The sequence below is a fragment of the Mustela putorius genome, unplaced genomic scaffold, assembly GCF_011764305.1.
Source record: "Mustela putorius furo isolate JIRA1106 unplaced genomic scaffold, ASM1176430v1.1 tig00000487_pilon_pilon_pilon, whole genome shotgun sequence".
Classification (NCBI taxonomy): Eukaryota; Metazoa; Chordata; class Mammalia; order Carnivora; family Mustelidae; genus Mustela; species Mustela putorius.
In genome coordinates, this window is record NW_025421399.1 from 7,218,877 (window position 1) to 7,237,789 (window position 18,913).

General features: G+C 38.4%; 1 protein-coding gene across 16 annotated transcripts in view; it reads right to left on the minus strand.

Annotated features, from left to right (window-relative positions):
• The window catches only part of BPTF (bromodomain PHD finger transcription factor), a 158,773-nt gene that overhangs the window by 39,215 nt on the left and 100,645 nt on the right, over nucleotides 1-18,913 (minus strand). For 12 of the 16 annotated variants that reach the window (XM_013054521.2, XM_013054520.2, XM_013054519.2 and 9 more), the window contains 8 exons: nucleotides 18,336-18,465; nucleotides 16,850-16,988; nucleotides 13,394-13,573; nucleotides 10,068-12,378; nucleotides 5,548-5,672; nucleotides 4,038-4,166; nucleotides 1,311-1,461; nucleotides 880-1,003 (listed from right to left, as the gene is read on the minus strand). In XM_013054521.2, the coding sequence (XP_012909975.2) occupies nucleotides 880-1,003; nucleotides 1,311-1,461; nucleotides 4,038-4,166; nucleotides 5,548-5,672; nucleotides 10,068-12,378; nucleotides 13,394-13,573; nucleotides 16,850-16,988; nucleotides 18,336-18,465 (3,289 nt within the window). The remainder of the gene's footprint in view (nucleotides 1-879; nucleotides 1,004-1,310; nucleotides 1,462-4,037; nucleotides 4,167-5,547; nucleotides 5,673-10,067; nucleotides 12,379-13,393; nucleotides 13,574-16,849; nucleotides 16,989-18,335; nucleotides 18,466-18,913) is intronic. The other 4 variants (XM_013054515.2, XM_045080922.1, XM_013054524.2 and 1 more) reach the window with 1 other exon arrangement.

An 18,913-nucleotide genomic window follows, 5' to 3' on the forward strand; every position in this document is an offset into this window, starting at 1 on the left:
ACTTTGGAGATGTCATCTGACTGAATCAGTTAAAAAAAAAAAAAAAGGAGGCAGGGAGACAAAGAAACTGAACACCTATTTAGTAGTTATCTCCTGAGGGTATGCCTTCAAAATTGGAAATGTTGACTTTATTTGTAAATAAACATTTTAAATAAATATTTAAAAGTAAAACATTAGATTTCACTATAGAGATGACAAAACATACCCATAAAATGAAAAACAAAACAACTAGCTATTTTTTCTCTGAATGAACAGACATGAAAAATCCAACAGTGCTTTTATCTAAATCTCTGATGTAAGGGAAGACAATGACCTACAGTATACAGAAGTAAAAGATGCACAAAAATTTAAAGGAATGTTTTATAAAATGTAAGAGGAAAAAAGTAGCTTGAAATGAATACTTCGGTTGATATAATATGTAATTTTTAAATATATGTAACTAAGTTAGTGATATTGCAAATAGATCTTTATTGATTTCATCTATATCCTAAAAGTTTGCATATTTCTCCAGAGAAAATATGTGAGCCCCTGATATTCAGGCACATATAATATTTATAGTGTGGAAAAGCAAAGAAACCACTGGTAGCTTAATTATCCTCAATTACAGCAAACTCTTAAAAGTGTTTTAGTACAACTTGCTTTTTCATGGCCTACAATTAGAACTTGACAGGACAACATTATCTTTGAAAATTACCCACAAACACCTCAAGCTAATGTTAACACCGTGTGCCGACAATATGTTAATAACAAAAACTTACCCATTGAGTTCTAGTGATAATAAATAAAACCACATGAATATATTACTGTGCTTTTGGTGTGCACGAATTTGGCTAAAAATGTCAATGTGCTGCCAGGTGGGACTAGTACCAACTCCCCCACCTGCTGGACAGCCAAGCGCTGCTGTCGGGGGTGAGCCTCCATTTGGGCCTTGAGGTCGTCTGCCTTCTTCTGTTCACTAACCTTAGCCTGTTGCTCAACTGCTTGTGCCTTTTCTTTTTCCACTCTGCAGGGAAAAAAAAAAGGAGGAATTTTATCAGAAATGACACTACTAGACACTGGTATCAAATATTAAATGGAATCGGGTCGATTTTCATATTATAAAAAGGTTTGAAATTATTTCCGCTTAAAAATAAACATTAAATGTAAGATAATCAGAAACTGACAAACAGATACAACACATTAAAATTAGAAATAGGACTTTAAGAAATCATCTACAGCTAGCACTTAAAATCAAGAGGTGAAATACAATTAACTAGGACATACTCAAGTTAAGCTTCAAATATCTGCTTACATGTGAACCAACTCCTTACCTTTCAGCAAACGCCCTGATCTCCCATAATTCCAACTCTTCCTCTGCTACCCAAGTTTCGATAATAACAGGGCCAGTTTGCTTGGGGGTTTCTGGTCTCTTTGGCCGCAATGCACTTGATCGAAGGCCTTTCCTCTGAGGTGTAGGTGTTTCTTTGGAAAAGAAATCAGAGCATTTTAAGCAAATAGAGCTTCTAAAATTACAGTACTTCTGGCATCTCCTCTTATGGCATAAGAAAGAGGAGTTGGCAAACTTTTTCTTAAAGGGCCAGATGGTAAATACTTCACACTACGTGGGCCAGATGGTCTCTGTTACAACTATCCAACTGGGCCTTTGTATCATGAAGAGTCAGAAACAATACCTAAGAGAGTATGTATGGCTGTGTTCCAATCAAACTTTATTAACAAAACCAAGTGGTGGGTCAGAGCTCATGGGCCAGGTTTATAAAGGCCTATGAGCCTTTACGTAGCCTGTTCTATCTGGCTGTGACCCATTCCTCGCCTCTGTCCCCCTCACTGGACGCCAACATGGATACACGTCCTTCAAGAAGCCTACTGTATTCCTCCCACACAGTTGGGCCGGGTGTCCTTGGCATGTGCTACTCTGGCAATGCGTATTTTCCATCACAGCACTGAGAAGGAGGATTTGAAAGTTGCCTGTGTGAAGAACGGATCTGAAACTAAATAGGAGAGGTAAAATCTAATGGTAAGATTTCAAAAATAAAAAGTAGAAAGAGGCAAGCACTGAACCATCCCATTTGTTCAGGGAACAAGGAAGCAGCCGAAGAAAGCAGAAACAGCAGTAGGGCCAAGGTTATTCAAAGCGGAAAGAGGCAAAGAAATGTGATCCAAAGAGACTGCAGTGATTTGAAAGCTCTGGGGTCAAGAATGAAGACGTCAGAAACCACTTGTTCCATCTGTTTCTCTGCCGAGAAACGGCTGTCTTAGTTCCATGACAACACTGTTTTACTTATGCTAATTTTCATCCTCTGCTAGGACTGGTACCCCTTATTGAGGTTCTTTTTAAAAAAATCTATTCTCATTTATTCTGCAAGAGGAACTTTTGAATGTAATCAGATTTCAAAATGTAAACCACATACATTTGGAGACAATTAGCTTCTGTTATTAAGTAGTACGTTTCTAAGGACAGCATTCTCTTTTTACCCATTTCATAACAGATTTTTTCCCTAAATGCTTTTTTGCACATATGAAATAAAATTACTCATTTTAATCTATCTACATCTCTTGAATCTGATCACCTCACTGAACTCTTTTTAGCATTAACAGTTTTGATTCTCGTGTTACAGAATTTTTTTTTTTTTAAGAATTTTATTTATTTATTTGACAGAGAGAGATCACAAGTAGGCAGAGAGGCAGGCAGAGAGAGGAAGGGAAGCAGGCCCCTGCTGAGCAGAGAGCCCGATGTGGGACTCAATCCTAGGACCCTGAGATCATGACCTGAGCCGAAGGTAGTGGCTTAACCCACTGAGCCACCCAGGCGCCCCATGTTACAGAATTTTAATACTATCACCTTTGCTTCACTTCCGTTGAGAACAGGGGCTCAGTCCCATTCTTCCATGTATTTGCGGTCTAGTCCTTATCATGTAGTTGCTCTGTAACTGTTATGTTATAAATGAATCGCTCTTTATGCCTCTTAGGTTATTTCTATCTGAGAACTGAAGTATTTCACAACAGCTTTAACCCTTTAATCAACAGATGTTCAGTGACCACTCGTGTGTCAGATTCTACAGCAGGTGTCAGGACAACAACAAACCAGACAGACTCAGCAGCTGCCCTCTTAGGGCTGAAGGTCTGGTATCAGTCACTGCTCCACATCTTAATTATAAGAGGTATTATTATTATTACTTTTTAAAAGATTTTATTTATTTATTTATTTGACATACAGAGATCACAAGTAGGCAGAGAGGCAGGCAGAGAGAGAGAGAAGCAGCAGGCTCCCTGCCGAGCAGAGAGCCCGATGCAGGGCTCAATCCCATGACCCCGAGATCATGACCTGAGCCGAAGGCAGAGGCTTTAACCGACTGAGCCACCCAGGTGCCCCGTGGTATTATTAATTTTTAAGATTTACTTGGAGAGAGAGAGAGAGAGCTCTCACGCACAAGCATGAGCATGAGCAGATAGAGGGGCAGAGGGAGAGAATCTTTCAAGGAGACTTCTTGCTGAGCTACAGCGTGACATGGAGCTCGATCCCACAACCCATGAGATCATGGGAAACCAAGTCAGACACTTAACCAAATGAGACACCCAGGTGCCCCTAGAAGAGGTATTATAGTTCTCTGCACCCTCCCTGTGCTTGGAACAATGCCTATAGATATGTTTGTCTAGTGAAATCCTGTTATGTTTATTACTTAAATACCATTTTAAAAAATGTAATGAAAAAATACCTTTTTGTAATGGTATCGTTCATGTAATGAGAAGGTATCTTTTTCATAATTGGAATAAAGAGTTAAGGAAATGATTACAATGAAAAATTTTAAGATTTCATTTTATTTACTTGTCATAGAGAGAGAAGAGAGAGCACACACAAGCAGGGGTAGCGAGGAGCCGGATGCACAACTTGATCCCAGGACCCTGGGATCACGAACTGAGCCGAAGGCAGACACTTAACTGACTGAGCCACCCAAATGTCCCTATAATCAAATTTTAATTGGTAAAAGATGTGGTTAACAGGTCAATAACAAAAGAACAGAATTATTTGTATTCCTTACCTTTTGGTGCTTCTGGAACTCCAATGGGGCAAATGATTTTCCGGATACAATATTCAGATCGAATGCCATAAGGACCAACATCTCGCCTTTTAATGATCTCTGTTGTTGTGATTTCAGTTTCAGATGTTTCTATGGTGATTTAATCCACACAGTATTAATAACCACCTAAAATATTCAGAAACTAAAAAGGTACAACATCTGGTGCTTTAAAAAGGAGACACACATGGAATAAACTTTTGAAAACATTTGATTAATTAATGACTTCGGGATCATTGCTAGAGTACAGTAATACTGACTTTCTACCTCACTGAAAATTTCTAAACTGAGCAAAATACTATCTGGGGGCAGCTTAGCTTCTGGCAGTAAAACAGTCAAAATACTAAGAAGAAAGAAGCAGCAAGCATAGGATTCCGGATGTCCCAGTTTAACTGACTTATACTCTACAATAACAAAAATCTTTTTATAATAAAGATTTATATTTCAACTTTTTAGATTTTGCTGGTTTTGTCATCATGCACATCCACTCAATTTTTTAAATCATACATGTCAATTTTTAAAAATCATACATGTCAATTTTTAAAAATCATGTATGTTTTCCAGTTCCATTTATCAACTAAAAAAGAGGAAGAACGAACTAGGAGAAAGAGAAAAATACAAACACATAGAACTCTCTAGAAAATATACACTAAATGTCAGTGAAAGAAGGCTGCTCAGTAGTTTCACGAGGACAGGAGGGGGAGCGATAACAAAGGGCCATGAGTGGACTTTTTCTTTTTTTTAAAGATTTATTTATTTATTTATCTGACAGAGAGAAAGAGAGAACACAAAAGCATAGAGTGAGGGAGAAGCGCAGAGAGCCTGATGCGGGGCCCAATCCTAGGATCCTGGGATCAGGACCTGAGCCAAATGCAGCCACCCAAGCGCCCCCAGGAGTCCGAAAACTTATCAGAATGTGTGTCTTATATATGTGTGCAGTTTGTTTTATGTAAAATTATACCATAATAAATAAAAGAAAATAAAGACCAGAATTTGGGGGGGGGCGGCGGGGAGATTTATATTGTGAGAGTGTGAGCGAGCACATGCATCCAAGTGATCGAGTATGGGGAGCTGGGACAGCTAGGCGTGGACGTGGAGGGAGAAACAGAATCTCAAGCAGATTCCCTGCTGAGCGTGGAGCCCAACACGGGGCTCGATCTCATGGCCCCAAGATCATGATCTGAGCTAAAATCAAGAGTCAGATGTTTTCTGACCGCCACCCAGGCACCCCAATAAAGATCTTTTTAAAAATCCAGACGGGTTCACATCTAAAAGTGACTCCCTTCTCATCTGACCCCCCCTTCCCTGCCTGCCCCCGGGATCTTACAGCACGTGCTGCCCAACCTTAGCAAAGCTGTATTTTTAGACACAAGTGTTATATTTTAATAAATCACAGAAATGCTTAAAATTAAGTGAACGGTCAAGTGATTTTTTTTCTCTTTTCCACTTCAAACAGAAAATAAGAAACCCTTACCTGTCCGTGTGGTCCCTCCTCCTGGAGGAGCCTTGGCGGCCATGTCATCCCACCTCAGGCTCGCCCACAGTAACCGTAACATAAGGCTCACTCCAGCTAAGGACTTCACAGTCTGAAGCCTATACCTGAAAGAAAAACCCCAGAGAAACTACATATGTATCGTGTACGTACACGCGCAGGTGCGCGCACACACAGACACATTCTATTATTAAACCGAATGGCTGGTTTCTTGTCTTCATTATGATTTTAATAATGAGGATTTTGTAAGTACTTTGGCTATTACATGTCCCTTAATAAAATAACCCTTTTGTTCCTGGGTGTAACATGCATCTAACAATTTAAAAAGGGTCTGCAGTTGCTTCAAATGCCATATAAATTTGTAAAATGAGCATGTTTCTTTTTAAGACTGACATGGCAAGAATTTATGAAGATTTTATACATTTAGCCTAATTCCAGAATATGTGCTAGATAAATTACAAAAAACAAATACAGGGAAATAATTGTGTTACTAAAGGTGATAAAAGAGTTTTGAAAAAGGATAAAATCATAACTGATTTATTTGTGCTGAAACAAAATGAAACTGTTTAAATTTTCTCAAAACACAAAACAGGAAAAAAAAAAAAAAGACCCCCTGCAAATCCAATAAGGCCTTTCCAAATGGACAGAAATTCTGTATCCAAATGGTGGTTCTGCAAAACATGAACTACTGGATGATGAACATCTGCTAATACTAATAAACACTCTAGTCACATTAGTTAATAGTTTCAGAATTCTGTAACATAATTAGTAATAAAAAAGGGTAATACGATTCGTTACTGAAAAGGAGACCCAGGAATCTCTGTGTTCAGGTTTTTTCTAAGTTACTAAACATTCTAGATATTCTTTTAAAAATAATATTAAAGATATATTTCAAAATGAGTTTACAGCTGCAATGAATATTATGTCCCAAGATGGAACTAACCATAAAATATTGTAAAGCAGCCCTAGGATATCAATTGTCTGTTAGTGTGTAATTAATGCTACATGTACTTAAGTAAATATACTGGCTGATTACAGTATACAGAAAAATCTATACAATTAAAATAATTTCCTCCTCCAACAGACACAGAAGGTAAACTATAAGATAATTTGTATTTGAGAGGCAATGCTTTCTGTACTAAACATTAAGCTGGGAAAATGAACAATGAGAGAAAGGGAATGCTCCAACCAAAAAGTTGCAGCAGCTTCTTAAATTCCCATCTCCACCTGTGACACCAGGATTTCCTTTCTTGTGCTTTTGCCCTGTGAATCCTCTAACGTGGAAAGAACAATTTTTTTTTTTTTAGATTTTATTTATTTATTTGGCAGAGAGAGAGCGACAGTGAGAGAGGGAACACAAGCAGAGTAGGGATAGGAGAGGGAGAAGTAGGCCTCCCGCTGAGCAAGGAGCCCGATGCAGGGCTCGATCCCAGAAGTCTGGGATCATGACCTGAGCCAAAGGCAGACGCTTATTAACAACTGAGCCACCCAGGCGCCCCTAGACAGAACAATTCTTAAATGGGAGGGGGAACATTATCCAGTGCAGGGATGTCCTGAGAAGGGGGAAGTATGTGTCACTTTCAGACAGACCATACCCTGCAGAAACGCCTAGGGAACTCTGGACACAGCAAATGGATATGTATTTGGGAAAAGAAATGTTTCTTATTCTCTCTCTTCTTCCTCGACTCACTCTTTACTGTCAAATAGCAACTTCAGTGCACCTCTATTTTGCAACAGAAACACCAGGAGGAGGGGAACACACCAAAAGCCTGTTCATTTACGTATTCATTCAAAATACACTGGAGTGCCTTCTGTGTGTGTTCGACTGACTGAAAGGGGCTGGAGACGGAAATGAATCATGATCTGTCCTTGCTTCCTCAGGAGCTTAACAGAGAGAAGTGGGAGTGGCACCTGACTCGGCTCTGGTCTGAGGATCAGAGCCTTGCCTGGGTCTCAGAGGACAAAGATGGGGAGGTGGCTACAGCAGGGCAGAGGGCACACATGCGCTCAGGAGGAAGGTGTACAACAGCACACTCTTCTTCCCAGCAGCCACATCTGCTGGGCTCCGACTGGAGGGAAGGGGCTGGAAGCGTAGCAAGAGATGAAGCCGGCAGGAGCGACGCGCTGCCGTGGGAGGGGAGAAGAGCATTCAAGGTGAGCCGCTGAAGGCTTCTGAAACGTATCCGGCATCGGGCGGGTTGTAAAGGGAAGTACTTCGCACAGACGTGGTGCACAGGTGACAAAGGCTTTCCCCCTCCCAGCCCTGCGGTTGAAGTTAACACGTGGAAGGCGGCTCAGCTCCGACCGAATATTCACAGGATAGATCTGCCTTTCAGGAGAACCGTTTGTTCGGGCGGCACTGTGGGGACCACTACTGGTTCAAAGTGATCATGAAACAGAATCAGGGCCCTGGAAAAAGGAGGTGAGGGAATGGGCAGTGCGGAGGGGAAAAGAGGCCTAATGAGTTGACAAGTTTCCCTTTTCACTACTGCTCAGCCTCAACATGAATAAAGCTCAAACGAGCACCTCTTGGATTCTTTACATCTACTCTAAGCATCAGACATATCTTATTCAAGTGTGAGTACAAAAATGCATTTCACACCCATGGTTTTTACAGCAATACACCTTTTAAAAAATGCATTAAGTCAAGAATATTTTACATATTTACCCATGCTTCTGTTAGATACAAGGGATTCTTGTATCTTCCCTCAACTTCAGCAAATTGAGCCATTAGCACATATTTGACAGCAATATCTGTTTAAAATGTACAGGACGGTATTTCCTTCCATTAACACATGAGAAATTAACTACACAGGTACCAACTGTGCCCACAGTGCATATTAAAATACAAGGCTCCTGAAACCCGGCCGTGCAGAAAAGAGCCCTGGGCAACATTCGATCGGAATGGGTTCAGAGAAAAGTGCTTCCCAGTTGAGCCTACCTTCCACTTCGGAAAAGAAAAGAGCAGAAAGGTCGGCCTCCACAACTGCCAGGTCATTTTAATTAAAGTATTTGTACATAGTAACTTTTCCAGTGGGAAAGAAGTTACCTGCAGGACAGTCAAGGACACATTTTGGGACCGCTCTCAATGAAGAAAGCAGAAAAGTGCAGAGCAATCCTATAAATCCATGAACTGTAATGAAGAGTTCCTTGATTCCCTGCAGGATTCTGCAAATCCTTCATTGCAGGCCCTGCAGAGAAATTGTACTTTTCAGCTGTCTCTATTGAATGTGTAATGGAGTGATGATATTTTAATTCAAATCAAAAGATGAGTTATAAAAACCTGGGTCAAACCAACGATGACTGGCCATGTTAGTAAGTTAATTCCTTTAGAGAGAATACTCATTTACACTTCACCTTTTTTTTTTTTTTGGTTTTATAATACTAGTTATAATATAAAAGAAACCAAAAAAGGTATGATTTTAACTTAAAGAAACTGGGACCATAATAAAGACACACAGAAATGAAGCCTAGAGTGAAATAAAGTCTGCTCATTTGTTGAAATAACTTTGGGTTCCTACCAAAATCTAGAAGCAATCAAGATTGTTCCTGACTTCCGAGCATGCCCCATAGAACTCTTATGTTTTCAGTCTTTATGTTCCGTCCTTTCCAGTTGTGAGGATGAAAAGATAAAAAGACAAGGACATGAAAAAGGACAAAGCAAGGACAGATATGTGAAATGTGACAGAGCAGATACAGCACTGGACTGGGATTTAGGAAAACCGGGAACTATTCCTAACTCTGTCCCTCTGTGGCCAGAGGCAAATTATTACACATCTATAAAAGATAAGAATTTCTAAGATCCTTTCCCAATATAAAACTACACGATCTGATAACTGCCAACATTATGTACTTATGACTCATCCCCAAAGCTTAATGCCCAGAAAATTTAAAATTAAGACTATTTCTGGGTTTTAAAAAAATCCCTAAGAAATCTCAGAGACTACCTCTTCTCACATAAATAACAGAGAACTCCAAAATAAATGTTTATCATGCAAATAAATTACATTAGGAAGATTTCCATGTTATGATGAACTTTGTGTGATTCACAGGCATGTTTCCTATGTCTTATGTTTCTATGAATTACCTAATAGAAATAAAATACAAACATTCCAGAAAGGGGATTATCCAAGTCTGTAATTCTCTCATTCCCAAGGCAAACACATGGCAATAATTTGGAAAGTTAAAGCACAAAAACAACTATATTTGACAGGTTTCTTCTGTCTTGTGGTAAGTAAAACTGAATTTCATTTTAAAGAATTCCCTTACATTTTTTTCAGTTTTTAAAACATTTTTCCTTAAGAAACTTGAGTACCTCCCAGCTGGCCAAATTCAAGATTCTCTGTATCTTATTTCCATTACTAACTTGACCCATTAAACTTATGCTCCCCTATCTCATCTCTTATGATCTCATTTTTTTTCCTGTAAAAAATGAGATATGCTTCCTATACAATGCTTTTTAAGACTTTCTCCCTTCCCCAAATACATTTTAAAGTACATACCTCCAAGTGATACCAAACGTTGGTCTAGGAGAAGGATATGGCCATATATCCAAGGCAGGTTTTGCATTGTAATTAAAATAGGGGACTTCTCGAATTCCTCCTTTTCTGGCCAACTTTTTTAAGTCATCATTAGGTAAAACAAATATGCTCTTCTTGCTGCTCTTGGTGATAAACTTTCTATAGGATGGCAGAGCTGTACCTGAACGAGTCTTCTTGGGTCTTGAGAATTTCATGAGTTTCACTTTGTCTCTTGTGGAATATTCTTTGCTCACTGTCATAGATGTCACCAGAGTGCCCCCTGCAGTGGTCAGTGAGTCTGTCACCGTTGTGGTGACCACAGTCTTACTCTGCTCCTTCACGGAGATGATGTCCACACTGCTGCCTGTGGAGGGTGTGGAAAGCTTTGTTACAGTTGTAGTGGTGGTTTTAACAGTGGATTTGGCACAATTTTCTGTGGAAGAGACCACAGTCTGCTTATCACCTTTTGCTACTTTGATTACGGTTTTTGATTCTGTGGCCACTGTGGATGTCATGGTGGTGACTTCTGTGATGACTGTTTTTCTCTTGGACTCTCCATTGACATTTTCATCTTTGTGGGCAGGCAGACCATTTTCATCAACAAAATCATTACTGAGGTTAGATTCCTCTCCAGAAGTAACAGGTGAGGGAGTAACTTTCTTAACTTCTGAGGTTTCAACTTCCATATCTTCTACCTGATTCCCTGAACTGCTTTCCGGACCAGACAGTGAAGGCACGGTAGCGTGTGCACTCTCACACTCTTTGGTTGATGGCAGGGTCTCTAGGCCATCTTGGTAGTCGCCTTCACCATCTGAAGATCTCTGTAAACATGAATTTGTTTCCAAGTTGTTTTTTTCATTGAAATCTTCCATGATGACATCACCATTCATGAATGGCTTTACAGCAGATTCTTTAGCAGTCAAAGGCTTAATATCATTTTCAGGAATTAATTTATTTATATTATTAAGCTTTGGTTCAATGTCACCACTTACTACTTTACTCTCAGAGATGTCTTTCAAGCATTCCCCTTTTAAATATGTTTTGGGCTTATTATCTTTTCCGTTTATTTGAAAGGTACTTGCTTTCTGTCCTTTCTTTTCAGACTCTCGATTTTCATTATTCTTTTTGTCAGTGCTACTTTTTAGATTGACTTGATCAATACATTTATTAACGGTTCTCTCCTCTAATTTCTGTTCTTGACTTGGCTTTCTACCATTTGCTTCAGTTACCTTACCCTGTGGTCTTTTATCATAGTTTCCAGGGGACTTATCTGGAACAAACTCCCGTTTCAATGTCTCCAAGCCTTCAATACCTTGTTCTTGAGTTATGAACTGCTCAGAAAGATTTTCATTGCTATTCTGAACAATCATATCTTCTTCACTGCTGTCCTGAATAGACATAGTATCAGAACTATTTTCCAAGGTGCTGTTATATTCAGAGACACATCCTAGTTTTCCTTCAAAGTCCACTGCTTTTGACAGAGACGAGAGATCTTTATCATCGGTACTTTTAGGTACTGATGGAAGTGATGGGCTCTGGGAAGGAGAAACAATGGTGTCATTATCCTCCTGTATGAGTGGCTTTTTATTTTTATAGATCAAAGTACCAATTTCATCTGTGCAGGCTAGTTTGGAGTCACCAATGAGAAAGTCACTTCCTCTTGTTTTAATCTTACTAGGTTCCTGGCCTTGACTCGTAGGTTCAGAGAGACTCTCATCTATGTCATTTCCAACAGAATTTTGTTTCTGACAGTTTGTGTCTGGGCTCTGAATGGAGACATCATCTAACGTTTGATCTTTTGGATAAAGTCTCTCTGTTGTATGATCAGGATCACCGATTTCAAGAACCGAGGAATCACTTTGTGAGCATCCCCGAATCACATCTTCAGATTTACCATTACTTGCATTAGGGCTTTGTTCTTGTCTAAGTGAGTCACTCTGACACCCTTCTTTTGCTTTCATTGTTACTGGTGACTCAGAAAGGCTTTTCAAAGAACTTGCAGAGGTCTTTCCTATACCCTTATTTCCACCCTCCAACTTCATTTTCTCGAGGCGCTGTTTTTCTTCCAGTGTAAACTGTTTAATTCTCCTTTCAAGAAGTCCATCTAGTTTGGATGATTTAATTTTCTTTTTATAACTAGTCCTTAAATGGAAGCCCTCACTGACATTGACCACATCTACTTGAGAACCTTCGTGACAGTTTATATGTGGTTCTGTTTTCACATCATCATCTATCTCCATTGGTTCTTCCTTAAAGGGTTTCTCATTGTCAGAATCTAAAATTTCTTGTACATCTGTGAAACAAAGACATTTATGTAAGTGTAACTTTTAGTCTCCAATGTGGAATTTGCAGTATTTTTATTTTAAAAACTAGCAGTGTTTTTTATTTTCACTCAAGGGCTTCAATATAAATTAAAACTTTATAAAAGGTTTAAAAACATCTAGTAAATATTTAAATACTCTGATTCTTAGTATCTGAAATTGGAATGTCACAGTGGAAAATTACTTAGCATATGACAGTTACCCCATACACCATACCTTCATGAAAATTTTGTTTAGAATGTTTTGTGGTCATAAAATATCTTAGGGCTCATACATTACCTAGCTTATCTAGTTTTTAAAAAATGACTTTTCACAAAAGACAACGTAAGTTCCTCAGAAGGCTAGACCCAGTAATTCCACTACTAGGTGTTTACCCAAGAGGAATGAAAGCATATATCCATATAAGAACTTACACATAAATGTCCTTATCAGTATTTATAACATCCAAAAAGTAGAAACCCAAATGTCCACCAACTGATGACTGGATAAACAAAATGTGGCACAACCAAAAAATGGACTGTTATTTGGAAATAAAAATGACAAAATGCTGACACATGCTACAACATGGGCGAAGCTTGAAAACATTACACCAAGTCAAAAAAACCAGTCCCAAAGGACCACATATTACATGATTTCATTTATATGAAATGTCCAAAATAGGGCAAATTCATAGAGACAGAAAGTAGACTAGTAGACTGAGGGGGATTTAGGGAGGAGTGGAGACTAACTGCTAATGAGTATGAGGTTTCCTTTTGGGGTGACGAGAATGTTCTAAAACTGATAATGGTGATAGTTGAACAGCTCTGTGAAATACTAAAAACCACTGAACTGTACATTTTATATGGGTGAGTTATAAAGCACATGAGTTATGATTCAATAAAGCTGCTATCAAAGAAAGACAAGGCAGTACCTCTTCCGCTGTGCGAGTCTGATCCAGTGCAATTTTATCACCCCCAGGCTGCCCTCCACACCGGATACTCTCCTTACCTTGGTCCTTCTTCTCAGTAATCTTGGAAACGTCCATTTCACTTTGGTCTGCTCCTTTGGCAGCATCTGAATCTTTTACCTCGCCTTTCTCAGAATCAGGCTCTGTTTTTATTTTTTTTGGACTCCGTGGACTTTTTCTTCTATCTGATTCATCCATATTTTCATCCGCATTATTTTTGGCTAAAAAGAATTGAGTGTGTATATGTGTGTGTATATATATATATACACACATATATATATATATATATAATTATGGTTATTCTGAATATTAGCAATTTACTTTAATAAATCTAGTTTAGTGGAAATTATCAAGTAGTTTCCAGCATTTGTACCATTTTTTAATAAAAAAACAAACCACAGAAGTTGAAAATAGTCTATATTTTCCTAATATGTTCAGCTGACTGAAAGCATAAAAGGAATGAGTGCATTTTAGTAGTTCTTTAGAATCCTTCACTATGAGACTATTTCAACCGCTCAATAACTCCACTAGGTCTACATCAGTGTTTCTAACATACTTCGTGTTAAAGAATCACATTAGAAGGATAAATACTTAAGTATTTTTCACCCAGAGTCCACGGATAGACTTCAAGGCTATCCAAGAGCCAGTAAAATTAATTATAGAAGTTTGTTTACGCACTTCCTCCCCCCACCCCTGCCGGGTAGGGAACCAGCATTTATCACAGAATAAAAGAGACTTCAGAGAAATAACCAAATGCAATGTTTGGCCTTGTCTGAAGCTAATTTACTGCCAACAGTAAAATGGTGTCTCTGGCACAATTGGGGTAATTGGAATAGGAACTGAGACTCTCAAGATGGATGTGTTAAATACTGTTAGTTCGTTGAACGGGTAATGTCATGACGGTTATGGAATGTCTACTCTAATTAGAGCTATATATGGAACTGGTAAATAGCATGATTTCTAGAATTTGCTCTAAATACATGGGAAAAAAGAACTCCAGGAAAAAAAGTAGATGATAACTAACAGGAGAGTGACAGAAGCTGAATGATGGGTTGCATGGGAATTCATTTTTCTCTTCTCTTTTTACTCTCATGTCGTTTCAAATTTTCCATAAGGGAAAAAAAAACAAAACACAAGCCCACGATACAGAACTATTGTCCAGATGAATTTTCTTGGGCCTCACAGGCATTTTCTACCTTTTATTTTCTTCTTTACTTGATCCCAAATATCCCAAGGACTTCTCAACATATACCTACTTCTTATTTAAATAAATGATTCCTTCCAGAAAGATTTGGCTGAGGGAAGGGAAAAGAGTGGAAAATACAAACTCAGTATCTGTCAAGACAGTAGCATACTGGTGAAAGAAGAAAGAAATCAGATAAAATAGTGACAGGATGCATCTGGACCCCCAGGTACCACAGGACAAAAACTAAGCTGATACTCTCCTTACTCAGTGCTTCTTTAAGTAATTTCAGAATAGTTGGGCAATATGTTTTCGATGTTTTCAAGCTGCTCAAAGAGAGCTTTATATGATGGCAATAGCCCATTTAAAAGCTTTAAGAATCCAGATACTTAGACAATTGTAAAGTATTTGCAATTTCCTCTCCATTAAAGGTCTTCTTGACATACAGACTACTAATTAAGATCCTGCTAATCCCTGCACATCAATACCTTTACTGACACTTATAAACTAATATGCAAAACAAATGCATCCAGTCTGAGTTAGAATGGAGGTTAGAGATAAGGGACACACACAGTCAGCAGTCAAGTTGAACACCTAGTCTTCTGATGCTAAGTCAAGGTCCCTGAACTGCATTTCTCTCTGGTTTTCTCCAACACATCTGTGCTTCTATCATATGATCAGACTAGATTAGCCACTCTTATAGTGACTAGTAATTCTGAGATAATAAATTGGTGGTTACTAAGGCCTTCACTGTAATTCCTACTCTGTAGTTAAATTAAGCTAACAATGTGCACTGTGCACTTCTACCATCTAAAAGATGCTGGAAGACCAATTTGGTACCTGACTGGATAAAAGCCCAGCACTTGGACAACAGAAACTGTATGCTACGGAAAGTAGTTATAAGATAAACCTACAAAAGTGTAAATGTTTTGCTTATTGATAATCTGGATTTTACTACACGAGACAAACCAGGTCAGGCACAACTGAACAAAAATTCTCTGGAATTCTCAGTGCTATCTGGGTAACTGGAGCAACAAAATGGCAATAAAAAAGTTAGCAATCTTTTAGAATTTATTATAAAGGACACTCAACTTGAATATAATCAGATCAAAACAGAATTTAATGTTGAATAGTTCTATTTGGCAAACAAATACTCATTGAGCATCTTCTGTGTGCAAGATACACAACAGCCATATAAGTTCCAGTGAGCCTTATGAAATACATATTTTTTCTGTTAAAGGGTAATAATCCAAAATGATAACTTTACCACATTAACAGTTTCAAATATCTAGCCAGTAGGATTCACCAGAAACATTCACAAGAAGTCCAATTAGTTAGCTACGTACGCACGCAGCAGTCACCATAGCACAGGTTTCATAGGAGAGAACACACCATCATACCACACACGGACAAATTATACCGCAGAGTGAGAACTGCTTTTGAAAACTGCTCAGGTAACAAAAAAGAGATGGCAACGGAGCATGCAAAGAGGACGGTGGGAGCGAGGAGACATCGATTGTGGTCAGGGCTGTGTCCTCTGTATCTATGTGAACTATATGTAACGTCACATCTTCAGGAAATAACCTGCTCATGGAATGTGAGATTCAAAATGGTCTCTTCGTAGGGCAAGTTCCCCTCTAGACTGCTGTGATTCTGAATACCAAAGTGTTAGTGAATAACACAAATGGAGTTAATACCTCCCTCATTTACGTGGAGGGGTCATGGAAGTCTCTATTGCTTCTTTTCTGGCTTTGTCATGTGCTGTAACATTGAGGTTACCAGACAGGTGGCTCCTTAGGAAATAAGGCAATACTGAACTTAAGATTTCAGAAAAACAAATAAGTGGCTCAGGCCTTTTCTCTTTCTCTTTTTTAAGTAAGTTCTATTCTATCATCTTTAACTGAAATCCTAGATATGAAAATCCAAAGAATAAATCCAATTTAAAGTATTTTAGGGAGCGCCTGGGTGGCTCAGTGGGTGAAACCTCTACCTTCAGCTCAGGTCATGATCTCAGCATCCTGGGATCAAGCCCTACATCGGGCTCTCTGCTCAGCGGGAAGCCTGCTTCCCCCCTCTCTCTCTGCCTGCCTCTCTGCCTACTTGTGATCTCTCTCTGTCAAATAAATAAATAACATCTTTAAAAAAATATTTTAGAGTTTATTATTAATTAACTACATTGGCAGTTCCATATGTTCTATTAAAAATTCCAGAAAAAGCACTTTTATCCAAAATATGTACAATGTTCTACAAATTTATAAGAAATAGTACAAAATCAGAAACTGTAACAGAGAAAAAAATAACTTCAATTACTTACTTCCTTCTAATGACTTTCTGTAATTCACATTAGTATTGCCTGGCAATTTAGGAACAAACCTATAAACATGAGTTTTACTAATCCAGCTCCAACCACCATATCCTGTTACTCTGTATTCCTCTCCTTTTTGTTTCCAAACCTGGTATAAATGAAAACATTCTGATTAAACGAGAATGAGAATGCTTATAAAGTACATTTGCTTTTATCTATTTTCACCAAACAAGATCAACAGTCAGGCAAATAAGTTTACCAATTAATTTTATTTTCAACAAAAATAAAAAATTTATGAAAAAACTGATTACAGCTGACCCCTGAACAACACGCAGTCAAAAATCCACGTATAACTTTTGATTCCCTCAAAATTTAACTACCGATAACCTCCTGTTGACCAAAGTCTTTCCAATAACATAAAGAGCTAATTAACACATATTCTGTTGTTATATGTATTACATACTAAATTCTTTACAACAGGGGCGCCTGGGTGGCTCAGTGGGTTAAGCCGCTGCCTTCGGCTCAGGTCATGATCTCAGGGTCCTGGGATCGAGCCCCGCATCTGGCTCTCTGCTCAGCAGGGAGCCTGCTTCCTCCTCTCTCTCTGCCTGCCTCTCTGCCTGCTTGTGATCTCTGTCTGTCAAATAAATAAATAAAATCTTTAAAAAAATAAATAAATAAATAAATAAATTCTTTACAACAGAGTAAGCTAGAGAAGAAAATGTCATTAAGAAAATCATAAGGCAGGGGCGCCTGGGTGGCTCAGTGGGTTAAGCCTCTGCCTTCGGCTCGGGTCATGATCCCAGGGGCCTGGGATCGAGTCCCGCGTGGGGCTCTCTGCTCGGCAGGGAGCCTGCTTCTCCTCATCTCTCTCTCTGTCTGTCTCTCTGCCTATTTGTGATCTCTCTCTCTGTCAAATAAATAAATAAAATCTTAAAAAAAAAAAAAAGAAAATCATAAGGCAGGGGGCACCTGTGTGGTGCAGTCTCTTACTTTTGGTTCAGGTCATGATCTCAGGGTCATGAGATCAAGCCCCATGATGGACTCCATGCTCAGAGCGGAGTCAGCTTAAGACTCTCTCTGCCCCTCCACCCCTACCCTTTCTCTAAAATAAATAAAATCTTTAAAAAAAGGAGAAAAATCAAAAGAAGAAAAATACACTTACAGTACCATAGTGTATTTACCAGAAAAAAAATCTGTGCGTAAGTGGACCCATACAAACCCGTGTTTTTCCAAAGTCAACTGTACCCCTTTCTAATATGAAAAATGTAACACACTTTTACAGTTTTCTAACAATTTCAACAGATTAGTCTAACGGCCCACCTATATTCTAATAAGATAAATTCATGCTTATAAAATTGCAAGATTTACTTCGTTCCAACTAGATTAAATAAAAGATTGTGTCAAAAGTAAAACAGAATTTAGATACTCAAAGTTGTAGAATACGAGTCTCAGAAATGGCTAAACCTATTCTAAAAGTTATTAGAAAAATTACCTGATGTTTAACTGGAAATGTGTATTTTACCCATGTGGCTTGCTGCATCGTTTCTTCCTCTTCCTGTTTTTTCTCTTTTTTCTTGACTTTCTCCTTTTCTTCTCTTTCAATTGATGTCATCCTGTGTAACCTAAGAGTATATGAACGGAAAGACAAAGGGCATTTAACTTTGAAAAATAAATTAAAAAGACAAAAATATAGTACTGCAAATTAGGAAGACAGAACTGAAGGATGGTTAGCTATAGTCCCGTGACCTAGACAACTCCAACTCACAAAAATAGATAGATATAGAATTCCAAAACAGGAAAAATCAAACAGTAGAAAGAAGCAAAAATATCCCAATCTTCCCACATGGGTCCTATAAGAAATACACTCACTTATGGCTTATTCCTGAAACTATTCATATATACACCAACATCATATTTACACAAAGGGAATACTACATTACAATCACAACCACACAGCTTTTAATCAATGATTAACTGCACTAGGAGATCTTTTTATACTGAAGATACAGATCATTTTAAAGAATTAAATAATATACCCCACTGCATGGACGGACTATAATTTATTGAACC